The 20,024-nt window shown below is 35.4% G+C and overlaps 2 protein-coding genes across 7 annotated transcripts; one reads left to right on the forward strand and one right to left on the reverse strand.

The window, feature by feature from the left end:
* The first annotated feature begins 1,222 nt into the window (after positions 1–1,222).
* LOC129882407 (mRNA cap guanine-N7 methyltransferase 1-like) lies at positions 1,223–14,902 on the forward strand. Of its 6 annotated transcripts, none has more exons than XM_055956683.1 (15): positions 1,223–1,463; positions 2,364–2,503; positions 2,576–2,644; positions 2,768–2,839; positions 9,064–9,165; positions 9,443–9,499; positions 10,169–10,307; positions 11,233–11,297; positions 11,388–11,438; positions 12,038–12,181; positions 12,867–12,920; positions 13,065–13,127; positions 13,560–13,683; positions 13,809–13,870; positions 14,470–14,902. In XM_055956683.1, exons 1-15 carry the CDS (start codon positions 1,385–1,387, stop codon positions 14,566–14,568), a joined length of 1,320 nt encoding a protein of 439 aa, XP_055812658.1. In that variant the 5' UTR covers positions 1,223–1,384; the 3' UTR covers positions 14,569–14,902. The 6 variants fall into 6 exon arrangements, 5 of the variants coding, with proteins under 5 accessions (XP_055812658.1, XP_055812660.1, XP_055812659.1 ...); XM_055956685.1 differs by having other exon boundaries at positions 13,809–13,834; XM_055956684.1 differs by having other exon boundaries at positions 11,236–11,297.
* A 575-nt stretch (positions 14,903–15,477) lies between these two features.
* Positions 15,478–18,267, reverse strand: LOC129883458 (putative disease resistance protein RGA3). The gene has a single exon (XM_055958116.1). It carries the CDS (start codon positions 18,265–18,267, stop codon positions 15,478–15,480), a length of 2,790 nt encoding a protein of 929 aa, XP_055814091.1.
* Between the last annotated feature and the right edge of the window lie 1,757 nt (positions 18,268–20,024).

The following is a 20,024-nucleotide window of genomic DNA, read 5'->3' on the forward strand; positions in this document are numbered from 1 at the left end:
CACTTAAGCTCCCTCTATGTGCAGAGTCTGGGGAAGGGCCTGACCACAAGGGTCTATTGTACGCAGCCTTACAATATAAAAATATATAGTAATATTAAGATATATCTGTCATGTATTAAAAGTGAATTATGCATGCAATATAAATGTATTATAAGTGTTTTAAAATATATTATACTTGTTTGGTAAGAAATTGACACAATGTATTATAAGTGTATTAAATATGTGATAAATATATTATCCATGAATAAAACTTGTATTATATGAGTTTTATAAATTATTCTCGCTAATATGTATTAAAATTGTATTATAAGTGTTCAGTGAAAAAAAATATTATTGCTATAAATGATAAATATTTTCTTAATGTAATACATTTATGTAAATTTAAATATTAGTGAAGTAATAATTTTAATAATAAAACTAATGATAATCGTTGTAATTAAAGCAAATAACGATAACAATACTAATTATATTAAGATGATAATGAAATGGAGTAATAATGATAATTAACGCAACTATTATGCGATATCAATAATAAGAGTAAAAAATGAATAAATGTGCTACAACATATACTCCGATGGTATCAAACAGAAAACGTGAATTAACAGTTAAAAATTGAGGTATGAAAGCAAGGAGGCAGTTGCTTCTAAATAATTTTCCTTTTTGGGATACAAATGTTCTTTTCCCTAAAATTAAAGTAATAAAAATAACATGATCCTCAAAAACCTTTATTTATAGTGTGACATAAAGACATATAAAAAAATAGTTATAAATTTGACATTAATTCTTGAAAATTTAAAAAAAATCAAGGCGCATGAAAGATAAATAAGGAGTTAGTCAAAATATTGGGTATTACTTCACATCAATCATCATGATGAAGAGTAATCAAGATATTACATTTAATGGACATTTTCACATAATATATTTCATAACAAGATTTAAACCAGTAAAAGAATTAAAATAAGCTGCAAATTACTTCCTCCAGTCCATGTTAAATAAATTGATAAGACTTTTTTCCTAGTTTAAAATAAATAGCTTTTTAAAATTTAAGAAAATAGTTGATATTTTTTCATATTTATCATTCTTTTAATGAGATTCTTAATTACTTTATATATTTTTTTAAAATAATTTTAAAAATATAAAAAATAATATTTAATTTTTCTCCTTAAACATTTCTGTTAAAAGTTAGGCAGGAGTACAAAATTGAGTAAACATTAAAGTGTGCGACCCCTTGTAAACGACTCCGAAAGGGTTAAGGGCGATGAAGAAAGGTGTCTGGTGACAAATCAAATGCTTTCCCTTCATTAATTCCTTGTCCTTCTCTCACTGTTTCATAGATTAGTTTTCAAGATTTGTCTTAAATCATAGTGTTGTTAACACTAAAATCATGAAGAGAGGGTACTCAGAATCTCCATCTTCGAGTTCTTATGGACCTCCTCAATCCAAATTTAAGCACAACCCAGAAGGTATTTTATCATCCTCTTTCTTTTTATGAACTTTTCTTGAAATTATTATATGGATACGGCATTTTGATTCATTGTAAAACAGAAATATTAATGAAATTAGAGACTTTATACTCTTGTTTTAGCTCAACCCAGATGGTAATTTTTCTCCTATTTTTCTTTTTCTGACGACTGACTTACCTATCTTGGTATTGATGGTTAACAGTATATTCGTTTGTTTGTTGCATTACTACTCATAAAGTTACAAACTTTACGTTTGCATAAGCACAACCCAGAAGGTAATTTTCTTTCAAGACAAATCTCACTTGATTATTCACAATTGTTTGTATAGATGTTTTCATTGTTGTATTTTTTTGATAACCTTGATGTCTCAGTTAGCTTGCCCGCACTTTGACTAATTTCGCATGATACATGCCACCTCTCACCAGCAACACCTAACAAGTGCTTTTTATCTCTAATGAGGGTGGAGACTTCATGGTTTTCCGTCCACTTAATTAACCACTAGGCCACATCCTTGGATGCCCATAAAGTTAGAGAATTACTGCTTTCTTAAAAGCATAACCTAGAAGAGAATTCTTTTCATGTTTTTCTTCAACAGTAACCACATTTGATTTTCATTATCTGTGGCTGTATAGACATAGATATAACATATTTGTTTATAGTTTAGTTAGTAATAAGAAGGATACTGTTATTTTAGTTGCTAAAGTATTTTGCTACAATTATTGTAATGTCTGAATTTTATTTACCATGCAGGGTAGTTGTTTTACTCCTAGGGGCGATGTATTATGCCCTAAATATTTGAACTTCTGATGCTAAACTTTAGGAAGTTGTAACCCTTTTGGATATAGAAGCCAGAAGTTGGTTTTCTATTGCGGTTTGATTTAAAGTTTGAACTGGTGTCAGGCGACACTCATTTTCTGGAAGATGAGAGTACAAAAATCTTTGCCAGGAAGGTGGCTGATCATTACAGTGCCAGGACCAACCAAACTCTTGAAGAGCGTGAAGCAAGTCCTATCATCCATTTAAAGAAACTTAACAATTGGGTATGTCCTTTTTATTCGTAGGCGGGGTTATTCTGCATAGTTCATTGCTAATGAGGTTTTCTGTCATGTTAGATCAAGAGTGTCTTGATTCAACTTTATACAAAAAGAGGGGATGCAGTTCTTGATCTTGCTTGTGGGAAGGTACTTTTTCCGTATTGTACACCTCAATTATCTGGCAGCAACAACCTGTTAAAATTTCTAGGTAGTAAATTAGTAATTAACCAAGTAGTCATGCATCTGATTTTCACTTTCTGTTTAAACCAGGGTGGTGATCTCATCAAATGGGATAAAGCAAAGATTGGATATTACGTTGGTATTGATATTGCCGATGGTTCAGTAAGTTCCTGCTGGATGAACATTTCTTTTGGTCTTTTAGTGTTTGCCACTGCAAGTCAGAGCTCACTTTCAGGAAGCTATTGACAAATTTAATGTTTTGTATGACTTTCTAGAAGATATGCTAGCTGTTATTTGATGACTTATAAAGATTTTTTTTACTAGTACTTAGATGTTTTGCAGTTCAACATTATTAAATATTATTAGTTGAACATCTGAAGGTTTACTATTCTATTAGCAGTTAGAGTGGTGCTTGCAGTGAAGTATAATATAATGAGGATATTCTAAGCCATGTGGTGGGACTTTGCATCCCACTTGGTCACCAGGGTATCTTAATTCACAAAGTGGTTCAAGAAAGAGAAATAAAGGAGAAAGACCTTTTTTCATTCCAATTTGTGGTTCCGTTGTAGTTTGGTGCCACTAAATTGGCATGTATTCAGTCAGATTTCAGTCATTATGTAGGTTTATGTTTCTGTTTATTGTCAGTAGCACTCTGCATGTTATATTTTTTAAGATCCAACATTTCCTAAACTTTTTAGCCTGCAGCCTAATTGCTTAAGAGCCTGTTTGCATTGACTTATTTTAAGTTCTTTTAAGCACTTTTGAAGTGTTTGGGTAAATTAAAAATGTGCTTATAAGCAATTGGTTTTAAGCTAAAATGATAAAAATAAGCCAAAAGTCATAAGTAAGAAATAGTCAAAAGCCAATCCCAAACAGGCTTTAAGTACCAAAAAGTATCTGCCTTTTTTGCTTAAAATTAGTTATACGCAGTTGATCTTTAATATAGGAATTACTCTCTAATTTGGTTAAACTTTTGAAATATTCTTCTCTTTTATGAGGTGGGAAATAGTGGTAAGAGGGGGACGGGTTTTCTTACGTTGAGAGTAGGGTCGTGGAACATAGGGTCACTTACATGGAAAGTCCATAAAGCTAGTCAAATGTCGTAAGAGGAGAAAGATTAATATAGCTTGTGTTCAGGAGACTAGATGGGTAGGTATCAAAGCTCGGGATGTGGACGGATTTAAATTATGGTACTCAGGAGGCTCAAGAGATAAGAATGGAGTAGGTATTTTAGTTGACACGGATCTTAGGGAGTGTGTGGTGGAGGTTAAGAGGATAAATGATAGAATGATGACGATTAAGTTAGTTATAGGAAGGCTTATTGTGAACATTGTTACTGCGTACGCACCCATGTAGGCATGGATGAGGAAGTCAAAAGACACTTTTGGGAGGATTTGGATGAGATAGTCAGAGGTATACCGAGCATTGAAAAGATTTTCATTGGTGGAGATTTCAATGGTCATATCGGTACAACTCCTAGTGGTTTTGATGATGCCCATGGAGGTTTTGGGCAAAGGAATGGTGCGTGACATCTCTCCTGGAGTTTGCTAAAGCCTTTGAGTTGGTTATTGCTAGCTCGTGTTTTCTGAAGAGAGAAAACCAATTGGTTACCTTTAGTAGCACAGTAGCTAGGACTCAGATTGACTACTTACTCCTCCGAAAGTGTGATAGAGGCCTTTTTAAGGATTGCAAGGTTATTCCGAGTAAAAACATTACTACCCAATATAGACTTTTGGTAATGGACTTGGAGATTAAAAGGGATAGGAGAAAGAAGACTCTTTATGATTGATTGATCAAGGATTAGATGGGGGGCCTAACTCCCACCATTTATCGGGAGATGGGGGAGAAGTTGATTAGTTTGGGGGTCGCCTGGAGTAGTAGCGGGGATGTGAATAACATGTGGGACATGACTGCTGGCTGCATTAAAAAAGCAGCTACTGAGGTCCTAGGGGTATCGAGAGGAAGCTTTGGTGGTCGTCAAGGAGATTGGTGGTGGAATGGAGAAGTTCAAGGCAAAGTAAAAGCTAAGAAGGCTGCCTATACGGAGTGGTTGGAATGCGGAGATGAGGATGAGAAGTGTAGGCTTAAAAATATCTATAAAAAGACAAAGACGGCAACAAAATTGGCGGTCACCAGTGCTAAGATGGCAACTTTTGAACGCTTATATGTCGAGTTAGGGGAAAAAGATGGGGATAAGAGATTGCATAGGTTCGCCAAAACGAGAGAGAAAAGCTCACGACTTGGATCTAGTAAAGTGCATCAAGGACAAGCAATGTGAAGTATTAGTGGATGAGATCTCTATAAAGCAAAGATGGCAAGCTTACTTCCACAGACTCTTAAATGAAAAAGGTGACGGAGACATTGTACTGGGTGATTTGGCGCACTCTTATAATCTTCGGGACTTTGGGTACTGCAGGTGTTTTAGGGTTGAGGAGGTTAGACGTGCTATTAGCAGCATGAGGAGGGGAGAGCGATCGGCCCCGATGAGATTTTGGTGGACTTTTAGAAGAGCACTGACAAAGCAAGTTTGGAGTGGTTGACTAGGTTGTTTAATGTTATTTTGAAGACAACTAAGATGCCTGATGAATGGAGGTGGAGTACTATGGTTCCATTGTACAAGAACAAGGGTGATATCCAAAACAGTAATAACTACAAGGGTATCAAATTGATAAGCCACACTATGAAGATATGAGAGAGTGCTGGAGATGAGGGTGAGGAGAAGAGTGTCAATTTCAGAAAATCAGTTCGGATTCATGTCGGGACGGTCGACTACTGAAGCAATCCATCTTATGAGGAGACTGGTGGAGAAATTTAGAAAAAGAAAGAAGGATCTTCAAATGGTGTTCATTGATCTTGAAAAGACTTATGACAAAGTTTCAAGGGATGTACTATGGAAGTGTTTGGAGGCTAAAGGTGTCCTGATGGTGTATATTAGGGCGATAAAGGACATGTATGCTGGAGCCAAGACTCGGGTTAGGACAGCGGGAGGTGACTTTGATCATTTTCCTGTTGAGATGGGACTACATCAGGGATTGGTGCTGAGTCATTTTCTTTTTGCTTTTTTGATGGATGAGCTGACACGGTCTATGTAGGAGGAGGTTCCATGGTGTATGCTATTTGCAGATGACATAGTTTTGATTGATGAGACTCGGAACAAAGTTAATGATAGGTTGGAGGTTTGGAGACAAATTCTGGAGTCCAAAGGGTTCAAATTGAGCAGGACTAAAATAGAATACTTGGAGTGCAAATTTAGTATTGCGAGGGATAAAGAGGGTATGGAAGTGAGGCTCTCAACCTATCCCCAAGAAAGGAAGTTTTAAATACCTTGGATCCATCATCCAGAGTAGTGGGGACATCGATGATGATGTCACGCATCGCATTGGGGCAGCATGGATGAAATGGAAGCTTGCCTCTGGAGTCTTGTGTGCTAAGAAGATAACAGCTAAACTTAAAGGTAAGTTCTATAGAATGGTGGTTAGACCGTCGTTATATGGAGTGGAGTGCTGGCCAGACAAGAACTCTTATGTTCAGAAAATGCATGTTGCAGAGATGAGGATGTTGAGATGGATGTGTGGACATACTAGGAATGATAAGATTAAGAATGAGGTTATTCGGAAGAAGGTGGGAGTGGCCTCTGTGGCAAACAATATGAGAGAAGCAAGACTGAGATGGTTTGGGCATATGCAGAGGAGGGGGGTCGATGCTCCAGTTAGGAGGTGCGAGCGGTTGGATTTGGGGGTAATGCGGAGGGGTAGGGGCAGACTGATAAAGTATTGGGGAGAGGTAATTAGACAAGATATGGCGTAACTCCATGTCACCGAGGACATAACCTTAGATAGAAAGAAGTGGAGGTCGCAGATTAGAGTAGAAGGCTAGTAGGGGTAGAATGTTGTCTTGCCTTGTGACGATTTAGGGTTGGTATTAGGTCTAGACCTGTCTTTTTAGTTTTGATGCTATTGCCTTTCGATTATCACATTACTTTGCTACTGCTATTGTTCTTGTCTTGTAAAATTTGCATCGTATTTCGTCTTAGCCATTATGCTATATATAATGGGCTGATACTTTTGAGCCGAGGGTCTTTCGGAAACAACCTCTCTATCTCAATGAGGTAGTGGTAAGGTCTGCGTACATCCTACCCTTCCCAGACCCCACTTGTGGGATTTTATTGGGTATGTTGTTGTTGTTGTTGTTGTTCTCTTTTATGAGGTAAATGATGTTATTAATGACGGGGAAACCCTGTGTATAAGTTGTATACCAAAAGATAGAGAACCTACACCAAAATATGATTTCTCTATGATAGAAAACCAATCATCTTATTTATCCATCTATACACAAAGAAACCTCGTTGCCATTGGTACACCAAAAAGAAACTAGAAACAAAAGACTGTGTTGCAGTTTAATAAAATCAATATCAACATCTTCAAAATCTCTCATGTTTCTCTTTCCATAGAACTCGCATAATGGGCTGATGGAGCCCATGCTTGGTCTTCTCTTTCCTCCTCCTAAAGGCCCAACTATGCGACGCCTCATCCACTGTGCTGGGCATCATCTATTCAATCCAATCCAATTTTGAAACATTCTTTGCATGAACAATGTTGAACAACTCAAGTTTGTTGATAAGAAGTGGCAAAAACATTGGGTATCTCTATTTTGTGCTTTAAATTATCGTAGACATATTAAAACCTTACCTTACCAAAACAAAAGGGTTATCTTAGACAGCTTTTGCTTAGGGCGAGGGTGCCGTGCATCTTTCTTTTTCTTTTTTATGTTGGAGCGAGAAATCTGGCTGGGGCCAACCCTTAGGAACAACCATAAAGGTTGAAATTTGTGGGGGTGCCATGCATGTGATCAAAATGTTATCCTGTAATTTTTGCTAGCATAATCCCCAATACTAGCTGATCAAATTTAAATAACTAGTGGCTGACTAGAAGAATTGACCAGCAAGATTGCTTATAGAGCATTGACCAGTAGGATTGAAATGGAAAATCAATTTCTTGTGTCCAGGTTCTATTTGAACTAGTGTTTTAAAAGGCGGGGGCGTGAGGCAGGGCATTTTACGCAGCACGGGGTGAGGCGTTAGCCCCGAGACACAGGGTGTAAGTCTCATGGATTTATGGGGCGTATATATATCTCAAGTATCTTCAATTTAAAATTTTATTGCTAAGAAATTAAACAACAGTAAAACCTTCAATAATTCTGCAAATAAATTTAAATAAATCACCAATAATATAGAAAAAAGTATTATAATTATTATTTGAGCAAGGTAACCATACAAAAAATGATAAAAATTGAGATAATCTTAAAAATAAAATCATCATCCATCTCCACATCTACTAGTCTTTCCTATCCTCAGCTAATATTTGCATTGAATATTGTTTATATATTTCAAAGAAGGAAGGAATAAAAAGTGTAAGAGTAATGACAAAAAATGGATAAATATAGTGGTATGAAATATCTATCCTATCAGTTTCAGGCACGATTATCTAAAAAATTATTTATGGCAGTGTCATTTTCTGCGAGAGTTGCTTTATTTATTTATATATTTAAGAAAAAATTACTACAAGCTGAAAAATATGATAGCATAAAGTATAAATATCATTAAACCAATAATAAAAAATATGATTTATAGAAAAAATACTTTATAAACAATAAAAATCAAAATTAAAGCCAAGGAATACATTTTTACGCCTAGGACTTACGCCCTGTGGATCTACGCCACCCTGAAACATTTTTGGAACGCCCCGCGCTGGGACTCGCCCCGAAAATGCCTTTGGAAACACTGATTTGAACCATGTGTGTGCATGCATCGCCATGGATAATTTAAAATGAAAATGGACTTGAGCATGAGGTACGCTGCCTTGGATGAGCAATCCGTGGACTATTGAATTATTGCCTTGTGATATTTGTTTATCCGAATACAACGGTTGATCTTTTGTCTCTGGCAGAACTATTTCCAAAGATCTGTTTTTGAATTGAGTAATAAACATGAAAATAAGGGAAACATTATTGGGTTGCTATTTTAACTTGAGGGAAATGTTGATCAAATTTTAGTTTTTTGTTAAAGCGAAGGCCACAAAAGCTTGTTTAAATTCTAACCTGTTGACATCAGTCCTAAATGATTCAGGCATAGGAGATGCTGGCATTTCTTAATTGAGTCCTCCATTTAGTAGATTTACATGCTAGGTTTCTTCCTTTATTTACGGGAATGAAAATCCATCTCAAAGAATGTTATGTTCCTCTATAGTTCTTTTGACAAAGTAAAGTAATTATATTCCTCTATATATATATATTTATGTTTAATTTTAGCTTTTGAGATCTATGTTTTTATTTTCTACTGTATCTGAGTGCTAGTCTGACTTTTGATATTATTTTTGAACTATGTAAAGATAGAAGACTGTCGTACCCGTTACAATGGTGAGGCAGATCACCATCAGAGGCGGAAAAAGTTCTCATTTCCTGCCAGACTTCTGTGTGGAGATTGTTATGAGGTAAATCAGCTGACAGCATGATCAAGTTTTCTCCTCGTTTCAGATGGAGCTGAAAATTCTTATATTTTTATTGCTTTCTTTCTTGTTGTATGGATTATTAGGAATGTATGATGAATCATTTCCTAGACATAGGATGACCTTAGATATCATGTCAGTAGCTGAATGTGTAGTGATGATCAATATTTGCTTAAAACCAATGATATTTCAAACAGCTTTGTGCTTTTATTGAAACATCAAAGCGGATGACTCTACTGATATATTGTGTGGTGAATTTCAGGTTCGCTTGGATAGGGTTTTAGCAGATGATGCACCTTTTGATGTTTGTAGCTGTCAGGTATGTCAGTCTCCTGCATTTCAATTGTTCTCAAGGGAGTTAGGTGAAAAACGTAGTCTGAGACTTTGTTCTCAATGAATATTTGATCATTCTCCTTCAAAAATATTTCGTACCAATCAGAAAAGTAGTTCAATTAAGCCATAAAATAACTACTCCCGGAGTAGTTAATTTATGGCATAATTGACCTACTTTTCTGTTGTGCCTTGGCCAATAGAGGTACATGCTTCTATAGGTTGAATTACTTTGTTAAACTACTTCTCTTTCTACGAGCATTGTGAGGTGTTTTGGATATGTTGATGCCCTCGTAAATATCTCTTTTCAAGCTTTCCTATTTTTAGTTCCTGGCTATGTTAAATGTTTCCTTTTGTCCTCTTTTGGTTTTTGTCCATCTTTACTTTCTATTTTACCAAGGAAACTTGAAAATTCATTAGTGTGTTCGAAAACTTTTCCAAACTAGCTCACTGAAAAAGGTGTACAATCCACATCTTTCTTAAATCTGAGAAGGAAAAAACTTTAATGAACTAGAGGTTGAGGAAAGATGGTTCTACAGTGTCCTCCATAATTGGATGCTTCTGCATAGTATCTGGAGATGTGAAGCCCTTCATCCGGAAATGTTCGTCTTGGGTGGCCTCTTAAAGATTCTAAACTTAGAAAACTTGAAATTTGCAGTTTGCTATGCATTATTCGTGGTCTACTGAGGCACGTGCACGGCGTGCGCTGGCCAATATCTCAGCTTTACTCCGACCTGGAGGAATATTTATTGGAACAATGCCAGATGCCAATGTCATCGTCAAGAAGTATAGAGAAGGTTTAACTTTTTCTCAATTCTGCCCCTGCGTATCCCTGTTGAATCTATAATTGTGATGATTCTGATGTCTTTTTGATATATCCTTTCATCACTAGCTTTTCAGTTAAAAGGTCAAGGAGCTGAAGTGCAACTAGAAAATTGTTCTTCATTTATTTATTTATTCTCCTTTTTTATTTGGGGGGAGTGGGTGGGGGTTTGGGGGGGGGGGGGGTTGGAGGGAGTGGTGCTCAAATGCTTAGATTGTTGCCTGATTCAATCAATCATTCGACAATGCATCAAATTTAAATTAGTTGGGTTGGCTATGTGAATCCTTTATATCCTCTGCTTGGGTCTATTTCCTTCCAGTATTGACAAATAATTGCTTGTAAGGCACATAAAGATTCCTTCAGAACTAGAAGTTCTCTTTTTCCTACCCTTACATACGAGTATCCAACTACACAAAAAGACTTCTAACAAACATTAGGTCTTATGCAAGTTACATCTGCAACAAAACTTTAATCCTAACTTGTTGGTACATATAGGTCTTTTTCTTCTATTGTTTTCTTTACTTTGTTAAGCATGCACTGATTTTGAGCTTTTAAGTCATTTGAGACAACTTTCCTCCACGTGGGTCTACATCGTTCCTTTTTTTAATTCATAAAAGTATCACACCTACAAGCATGGTGCATATAGAGGTCTATGTAGGATATAGCCAAACCTTGTTAGTTTTACCTTTTCTCATTTTATCTTCTCTGTGTTTTATTTGAAGCCTCTGTGCTTATTTCTAATATTGTCCAATTTTTTATGACCGTGTGTCCATCACTCGAGACTAGTGGAGTGATGGTGTCATTGCAATTTTTTGAAATGTGTTATGTAGTCGTTTTTTATACAAGTCCAGATTAAAGATCTATTGATATATAGTTCCTGTTTGTCTTTGGAAGTGCAGCAGAGGGGCTAGCCTTTGGTAATAGTGTCTATTGGATACGTTTTGATGAAGAATTTTCAGCGAAGGTAAATTGTGTTGTCATTTTCTAGTAATTTTTTAATTTCTGTTTTTTCCTACTATAAGTATCCGTATATTAAGATCTTCTATTGTTGCAGAAATTTAAATCTTCAAATCCTTTTGGCATCAAGTACAAGTTCCATCTGGAGGTGTGTACACCTTTATGCCTTCCTATAAATCTTAGCTGCATCCTTTAAGCTTATTGCTATTGACTAAAGTGTGTACTCGTTCCTTTGTCGATTTTAGTTTCAAAGCACAAAGCTCAGCTTCCATTTGAATCGATTTTATGCTTTTTATTTATTTGTTTTATAGCTAGTTTATACATGTATGATTTTCAGTTTTTGCTTTACATGTTTAGAATCATGCACATTGAAGGATATGTATTTGTCTTTTTGATTTAGCCTCGATGATTTGCAAGATCTAGAAGACTAAATAACTAGGGCTGGACATTCGGTTATTCAGTTCGGTTTCGGTTTTTTTATTTCGGTTTTCAGTTTGTGTAATTGTTGTACCGAATACCAAACCGAACCAATTCGGTTCAGTTTTTTTTAATTCGGTTCGGTTCGATTTATTAAATTCATTTGGTCACTACTTTAATTTCCATGAATAATCAACATTAATAATAATAGTTAGTGTACCTTCATACACAGTTGGATTAGAGTCTCGAGTGAAGGTCCTTAACTCATGGTTACAGAATGAATCCAGTGAAGTTGGCATTGGGGTGATCTGTGGACTTGGTGCGGTGTAGGAAAGATTGAGGCGAATCTGGAGCGCTGGCGCGGTGAGGAGATTTGGAGCAGACGAGCGGACGAGCTGGAGCTGCTGTTTGCTGACTGGTCGATGGTCGTCACTCGTCTCACGTCTGGTCGTCGTCGATGGTCGAAGGTCAATGGTCTGACTTCTGAGTTTCTGAGAAATCTCGATGAAGGCTAAGGAGGAGACTGAAAAATGAAAATTAAAATGAACTGAAAAGTGAAAAGTAAACTTAGGCTAAGGGTAGAAAAGGAAAATAGGAAATAATTATAAAAAGTATTTAATAATTAAATATCTAATATAGCATATTAATATAGTATGTATTAATTTCAGTTAACCAAAATACCGAAATACAACAAAATGTGCTACCGAAAACCGAAGTTATAAAAAATATGGACCGGAAACCAAAAAACTGAAACCGAAAAGCCGAAAAAATTCGGTTCGGTCCGGTATTTCGGTATTTATGCCCAGCCCTATAAATAATTGTTCTTACTCTGCTATGTATGGATTTGCATGTGCTATGAATGAAACCAAACACTATTTTGGGGCTCTCAACTCATTTATTAATTTTTGATCAGACAATAGTTTAAGTACATATATCAACAGGTGGAGAATTCCCATCTTAAAACCGATTTACAAAAGATTATATGTATTATATGCTTGGACTGTTATCATCCTCCTATTACATCCTGAAAACCAACATAGGCTTATCCTCTTATTAAATCCTGAAAACCAACATAGGATTATCCTCCTATTAAATCCTGAAAACCAAGTTGCGTTCCTGATAATGAAATTCCTTTGATTGCATATATGTGTGAATTGAGGCACTTGAGCCGACGGTCTTTCGGAAACAGCATCTCTACCTCCTCGAGGTAGTGGTAAGATCTGCATACACTTTACCCTTCCCAGACCCCACTTTGTGGGATTCCACTGGGTATGTTGTTGTTGTTGTTGCATATATGTGTGAATATATTTGAGTCAACTGCTTTTCAACAAATTAACAGTCAATATTTGGATTGTAGGATGCTGTTGACTGTCCTGAGTGGATTGTTCCTTTCCCTGTCTTCAAGGCAATGGCAGAAGAGGTATTAGCATGTGTGCCTCCTACTTTTAGTTGTTGGATATGTTCTGTACTACAGGTCATTTGTTTTCTTGACTTTTATTCCTTTGATAAGAATACGAGAAATTGTAGATGTATGTGTGCCCTTTTTTGATCTTATATTATTTTCTGTTTTAAATCAAGACCATGGTAGGTTCTCTTTTATATTGAGAAGGCAGTTTCTTCATTGAGAGCACTCCCTGTGTTAGGTATGAGACAAAATGAGGGAGTATGTTAGACATTGCACAAAATCCTTATAGTTAGTTAAAGACAGTTTGTGTATGGTACACGAGGCATAATTACTGATAGTTAAAAGGATTGCACTGCGGAAGACAAAATAATCAGCATTCAAGAATATAATGCAATTGTTTCTTGCCTTCTCGTTTGTTCTGACAGCGTTATCTATTTGTCAATGTAGTATGACTTCGAGCTAGTCTTTGTGAAGAACAACCATGAATTTGTGGATGAATACATGAAGAAACCAGAGTTCATTGAGCTAATGAGGAGGCTCGGCGCATTAGGTGATGGAAACCAAGACCAAAGTAAGTTTAGTTATCTTAAATGCTGAATATTAGTGCTGTGCTCTTTCAGCAAAGTATTTTTGATATTTGATGCTTGTTACATATGCCTAACCAAAACTTGTGTTATGACATTTTGTTAATAACAGGTACTCTATCACCAGACGAATGGGAGGTAGCCTACCTTTATTTGGCATTTGTTCTAAGGAAGGTACAAACGTACCTCATTCATGTTTTTATATTACCATTGTTTGTTAAACAGTAATCCGCGACCCAAACTTTAGAGACTGGGGCATGACTAGCATATTCTTTGTTGATTGAACGCTTATCCCTTAACCTTGTCACATCTAGGTACCATATTAGACACCAATATAGGTCAACACAACAACCACAATAAAATTAGGCATATTACACAAATATGCCTTTTAACTTGGCCTCAGCTCACATGTATGCCCTCCAACTTTAAATGTGCATAAGTAGACACTTAAACTTGTATAAAATTGAACAAATAGACACAAACATCCGACATGACATCCTACATGGCAATTTGAGTCCTACGCGTATTATGCCATGTAGGACTCATGTGTTTACTTGTTCAATTTTATACAAGTTTAAAGGTCTACTTCTGCACATCCAAAGTTGAAAAGCATAAATGTAAAATAAGGCTAAGTTAAATGGCACATTTATATATTATGCCCTAAAATTAATTACTTTATATTGTGAATCTTGCCTATAAAGGAGGCCTTTGCATGGACAATGGCATTGATTCTTGTGATTTTGATCTTGGTAAAATCTTGTTTTTTTTTGCAGCGAGGGCAACCAGATCAAACACAAAGAAACCCTAGACGAGACAAAGGCAAGATGCAGTTGACAAAAGACGATATTGAGAATGTTAACGGTGCAGTGTAGTGCTTTGCTCCAACCTTTGAAACTGAAAAGACTTATGGGACATGAGGAAGTTTCTGGAAGGAAGGGGAACAATCAACACAGTGTGCCCCTTTCAAGTCGATAAATCGAGTTGCTAATCAATTTTGCAGAATAAAGACTAGTTTTCGCCTAATCATTGTTACAACTTCAATTTGGTATTATACTCCAGCATAAAAAGTTGATGTGGGCTGAGGTGGCTGGCTCTAATGATACTAGTCACCAGTGCAATGTTTGTTAACTTTCAACTTGCCATGTAATTCTCTGTACCATTACAAATTTAAAGAGAAAAAATAGCCCCAAAAAGATATCTGGAATATCAAGATAAAAATGTTTTAGAGACAATTGAACACTGATGTCAAGATTAAATATATGTTGTTTGATTATTTACGTTGTCATCACACATTTTGGTATTCCATTTCAAAGTACTTGCATCAACTCCAATGGAACCAACTTATTGATTGATTTTTTGAGATTCACTAATTTACTTTGAACAATACAAGATTTATATATCAAGACAAAAACGATGGGAAAGTATGGCAGTAGGCAACTTTCTTAGTTCAAAAATCTTGATGTATATGATATCAAAACATAGATACGAGTTCATACTCTAGATAGGGACAATTCATGTCGGTTTGGATTCAAACAAATCTCTCAATAATTTATAAGAATATCTATATTTAGTAAATTAGAAAACAAGAACAAAAGACGAAGAAATGGAAGAAACATGATAAAGTTTAGAAGTTTATTATCATACAGCCCCTGTGATTAAGGTAACGACTTTGTGCATGGCCAACTCCCATAGTGTGACAAAGGGTGTGTACAAGGCCTGGGAACGAATTCACCACTTCATCGATGGCCGATGATTACTAGTGATTCTGGCTTCAACATTCCTCACATCCCATTATCAGTTTCTATATTCTGAATATGAGTTATCTCAGTCCAATCAAGTTCAAGACAAGGGCACATTTTGATCTTCAAAGACTCTAGTGACGACACTCTTTGCAGGAGACGATACGGAAGGCTCTTAAGCTTTTCACAACAATTTAATTCTAACTCCTTAAGGCAAGGCATTACTGAAGAACCAACTTGTGGTTGTAAGTCTGTCCATTCTTCCCACTCTAAACAATATGAAAATCTCAATTTCTTCAACTTTGGAAATGCTCTAATGGTTCCTGGCAACCCCAAGAATTCATTTCCCACATTTTTCAGTTCATCCATAAGCCTTACCCAAAGAATTTCAAGAAATGGCAACTTACCTAAAGGTGGCAAAAAGGTGCAATTAAAGCACTCACTTAGTGTAAGAACTCTAAGATTATTAAGGGACAGTGTAATCCATGTTGGGAATTGAGTGCCTCTGTATCCGTTGATTGTCAAGAATGTAAGTTTTGGAGGTGGTATTAGAGCTTCCATCACATCCATTCTTACCTCACTTGCCCAATAGAAATTCAAACGTAGTTCTTTAATGTATGACTTCATTCTTAATGCTGCATTTTGTGCTTCAACTACGTCTTCTGCAGCGTTCAAATTGTTGATCACATGGATAGATACATACCCTTGAAGCTGGTTCAATTTTCCAATATATCCTAGCTTGCTTGATCCTTTCCCAACTACAAAGTCACTCAAAGTCCTGAGTTGAGTTAGATTTCCAATATCTTGAGGAAAAGATTCCAACTTGGGTGTGTCAGTTGTAATGAGGTGTCTCAAGTTTATCAGTTTTCCTATATGTTGTGGAAGTCTTGAAAGACGCTTACATCCTTGAAGATCTAAGGTTTGCAGATTACACAACCGACAAATGGCTTCAGGCAAGTTCTGCACTCGGCTGCTGCTTAAATCAATGTACCTCAGATGAAACAGATTTCCGATTTCTTGAGGGAGTTCTTGCATTCCACAGCCATGTAAATTTAGAACTCTTAGACATTTAAGTCCTTTGAGAAGATCATGAGTAAGCTCTTTTGCAAAAAAGTGTTCGGCAAAAAGACTGCGAATCTTTCCAACATCACAGACAGAAACAGGAGTTACTGTACTATCAGTTCTCTCCCAGCATAAATGACGAACACTAAGAACTTTTTCTGTGTTTTCGGTTCCTGTGATGCTATAGCAGTCATTTTTTGAAAGAAACTGAGCAAAATCATGCACTACATCATGCATTTTGCAAGATATTATAACACTTGTATTTTTACCATCTGTCTCCAACTCGTGAAAGAAAGAACGCATAGCTAAGTTCATGAAATACTCGCGTCCTTTCACTTCCTGCTGGTTATTTTCAACTGTGCTGAGATAACCTTGCGCCATCCAAATTCTGACCAACTTGTCTACATTTATGACAGTATCTTTAGGAAAAAGGGCACAATATGAGAAACAACGCTTCAAGATTGGGGACAAGTCGTTGTAGCTCAAGTACAAATGAGGAAAAAGGTCTATTGCCACTTCTTCCAGTTCCCATATTTGACTGTCTAAAACAGTTTGCCACTCTTGTTCTGTAACCTTAAAACGTAGGAGACTTCCCATAGTCTTTGCAGCAAGTGGCAATCCTTTGCACTTTCGAACAATTCTCCTTCCAATATCTTCTAAATTCTCACGATCATCGTTAGTCCTTCCTGAAAATGATATCCGACTAAACAATGCCCAGCTATCTGAATCTGATATCTGTCCCAACCTATGCATATAAGAACTGCCCATCATCCCCACAACCCTCTCACTCCGGGATGTAACCAAGATTCTACTTCCAGGAGCTCCGTTCTTGAGGGAATTCTTCAACGGTTCCCATTTAGAATAATCTTCAGACCACACATCGTCTAGCACAAGAAAAAACCTTTTCTTAGACACACATTCTTGAATTCTTTCTAACAACATATGAAACTGAGACAAATTCGGAGAGCTTTTAGTTAGCCCTTCAAGAATAGCTTTTGCAATTTTGACTTCATCGAAAGGATGGGATACACAAATCCAAATTCTTTCATCAAAATGACCCTTCAATTCCTCATCAACATAAGCTAGTTGGGCAAGTGTTGTTTTTCCAATTCCACCTGTACCAACAACAGAAACAACTAATGGAACATTTTCTTGATCACTACTCTCAAGCAACTTCCTTATTACAACATCTTTATCAGAATCCCTACCATGTACTTCTGATTCATCAACAATACCTGTAGTCATAACTCTCCTAAACACATCTTGATCAGAAACAACACCAGTTGCATTAACTACAAAATTAAACTGATCTTTTTCTTTAACAATCTCTCCTAACTTCCCATCCAATTCCTTTATTTTACGAGCAATATCACGATTTACCTCAAGTTTCTTGAAAGTAAAACAAGAAGGCAGAATAAAGCATCTTACTTTCTTCTTAGGAATTGAAACAGCATCATCAACAACAACAGCAGATTCATCTCTTACAATTTGTTGCTGGAGTATTCTTGTGCGCCATTCATCTAACACATTGTCTGCATCATAGGAAAAATTTTCAAGAACTTGTAACCAATGCTTAACATTTTTGTCTTTGACCCTTTTTCTCTCTGCATCATCCAATGCTTCTCTTATATTTTTCAACTTCAAAGATAAACTTTGGATCTCTTTCTTGATCCCAATAGCCATTCTTAGTTCATCTACTTGTCCCTTAACTTGCTCCACAATGAATGTGCCCAATTGTTCAAGCACAATGGAGACAAGCACTTCAACCATGGTTGTTAATTTCTTGATTGCTTTGGTTTCTTTCTTGAAACAAAAAAAATTTTGAAAAAGAATAAGATTTCTGGAAATAACCAAGTCTGTGGATATATAGCATAAATGATCTTGTCTTATAAGTCATATCAATATAATTGATCTATTCATCTGCTATATTATAGAACAGGTATACCAAAAAGTATTAAAAATATTCTTAAATTATATAAAATTGATTTAATAATTTGGTCTTAAAATGTATTTGTTGTTAGTAATTCATTTTAAAATAACTTTTTTTTATTACTTAATGAATCAAAATACCTTTTTTTTAAATGAGTATATTATTTATCGGAAAAAAGGAATAAGTATTCTCGATCAAACTATTGATGACACACATATTTTTAGATCAAATTATTAATTGATGATATTTTTTATTCAATTTTGCGGATATTTTTTATTCTTTTATATATAATATAAAAAAAGTATATGAACGTTATAAAAAGTCAAATTGAATTAGTCAAATTTCGCCGACAAATTTCTCTGTTATTCCATCTGGCTCATTTTTTAAGCTTAGCACGTAAGTAAGTTCTATAAGATATGATTTATTAAATTGACTTTTTTATTGGAAAAAGATGAGTATTATTAATCACGTTTTGAAAATTCTTTATTGGACTAAAAAAAATAGTCCACTAAAATTGAGATGAAAGGAATATGTGGTGACTTGTGAGTCACTAAAGACGACAGATATTATAATGTGTTTATTTCATCAACGCGTAGGGTACAAATGGCAGGTCCACTCTGAGACAGATGATAATAATGTGTTTATTTGATTTTTCTTCTTTCTCCATTTGTTAGTTGAGTTTACATTTAATGAGATGTAGTTTAATGAAGGGTGTTGTTAGTTAAGTTTACATTTAATGAGATGTAGTTTAATGAAGGGTGTGTTTGGTATGAAGGAAAATGTTTTGGAAGGAAAATGTTTTGGAAGAAAATAAGTTAATTTTTAACTTATTTTCTCATGTTTGGTTGGTGAGTGGTAAATATTTTTCGAAAAATATTTTCTATTGTTTGGTTAGTGAATGAAAATATTTTTTAGGAAAATAATTTCTGACATGAAAATCAACCTTAGTAATTGACTCGAGATCCGACTCCGACACCTGATGTGGAATCCAACTCGACTTTCAATCCATAATTGAAATTCTGGTATAAGAATAAATAAGATTAAGAAATATGAAAAGACTTTTCAGCATTATAAAAGTATTCTTAAAATAAATGAATTAAACATAATTGAAGTTCAGGTATAAGAATTATAAGATCTAAAATGACACGAAGACAATTTATTTATTTTTGAATGAATTTTTGTCTTTTTTTCTTTTTTGAATGAGTCGTTTCTTTTATTTTTGTGTATGGTTAATAACCGAATAACTGAACTAAACCAAATCAAAATTGATAAGAACCAAACCGATGGATGTATATTTTATTTGGGTTGGTTTGATTTTAATAATTTAAAACCCAATTAAATTGGTTTGATTTTGATTTTGAACAATTATTGATCCAAACCAATCCGTGAACACCCCTAGTTAAGGGTGCGGAAGTTGTATTTTATGACCATCAAAGATTTCCTTATCCTAATGGAAAAGACTCAAATATGTCATCAAACTTTGAGAAAAGACTTATTTATATCATTCGTTAAAAAATTGGCCCATTTCTGTCATTTTCGTTTGAGAAAAAACTCATTCATGCCATTATTTGTTAACTAAAATGGCATAGATAAGCCA

The sequence above is a fragment of the Solanum dulcamara genome, chromosome 3 (assembly GCF_947179165.1).
Source record: "Solanum dulcamara chromosome 3, daSolDulc1.2, whole genome shotgun sequence".
Classification (NCBI taxonomy): Eukaryota; Viridiplantae; Streptophyta; class Magnoliopsida; order Solanales; family Solanaceae; genus Solanum; species Solanum dulcamara.

What these genes read in the sequence shown, in the direction of transcription:
- LOC129882407 (XM_055956683.1), top strand. Translation starts at nt 1,385, where the DNA reads ATGAAGAGAGGGTACTCAGAATCTCCATCTTCGAGTTCTTATGGACCT. An exon ending in AGTACAAGTTCCATCTGGAG is followed by an intron (nt 11,439 to 12,037) that starts GTGTGTACACCT and finishes GGTGCGGTGTAG; the next exon opens with GAAAGATTGAGGCGAATCTG. An exon ending in TCGATGGTCGAAGGTCAATG is followed by an intron (nt 12,182 to 12,866) that starts GTCTGACTTCTG and finishes GTGTGAATTGAG; the next exon opens with GCACTTGAGCCGACGGTCTT.
- LOC129883458 (XM_055958116.1), bottom strand. Translation starts at nt 18,267, where the DNA reads ATGGTTGAAGTGCTTGTCTCCATTGTGCTTGAACAATTGGGCACATTC.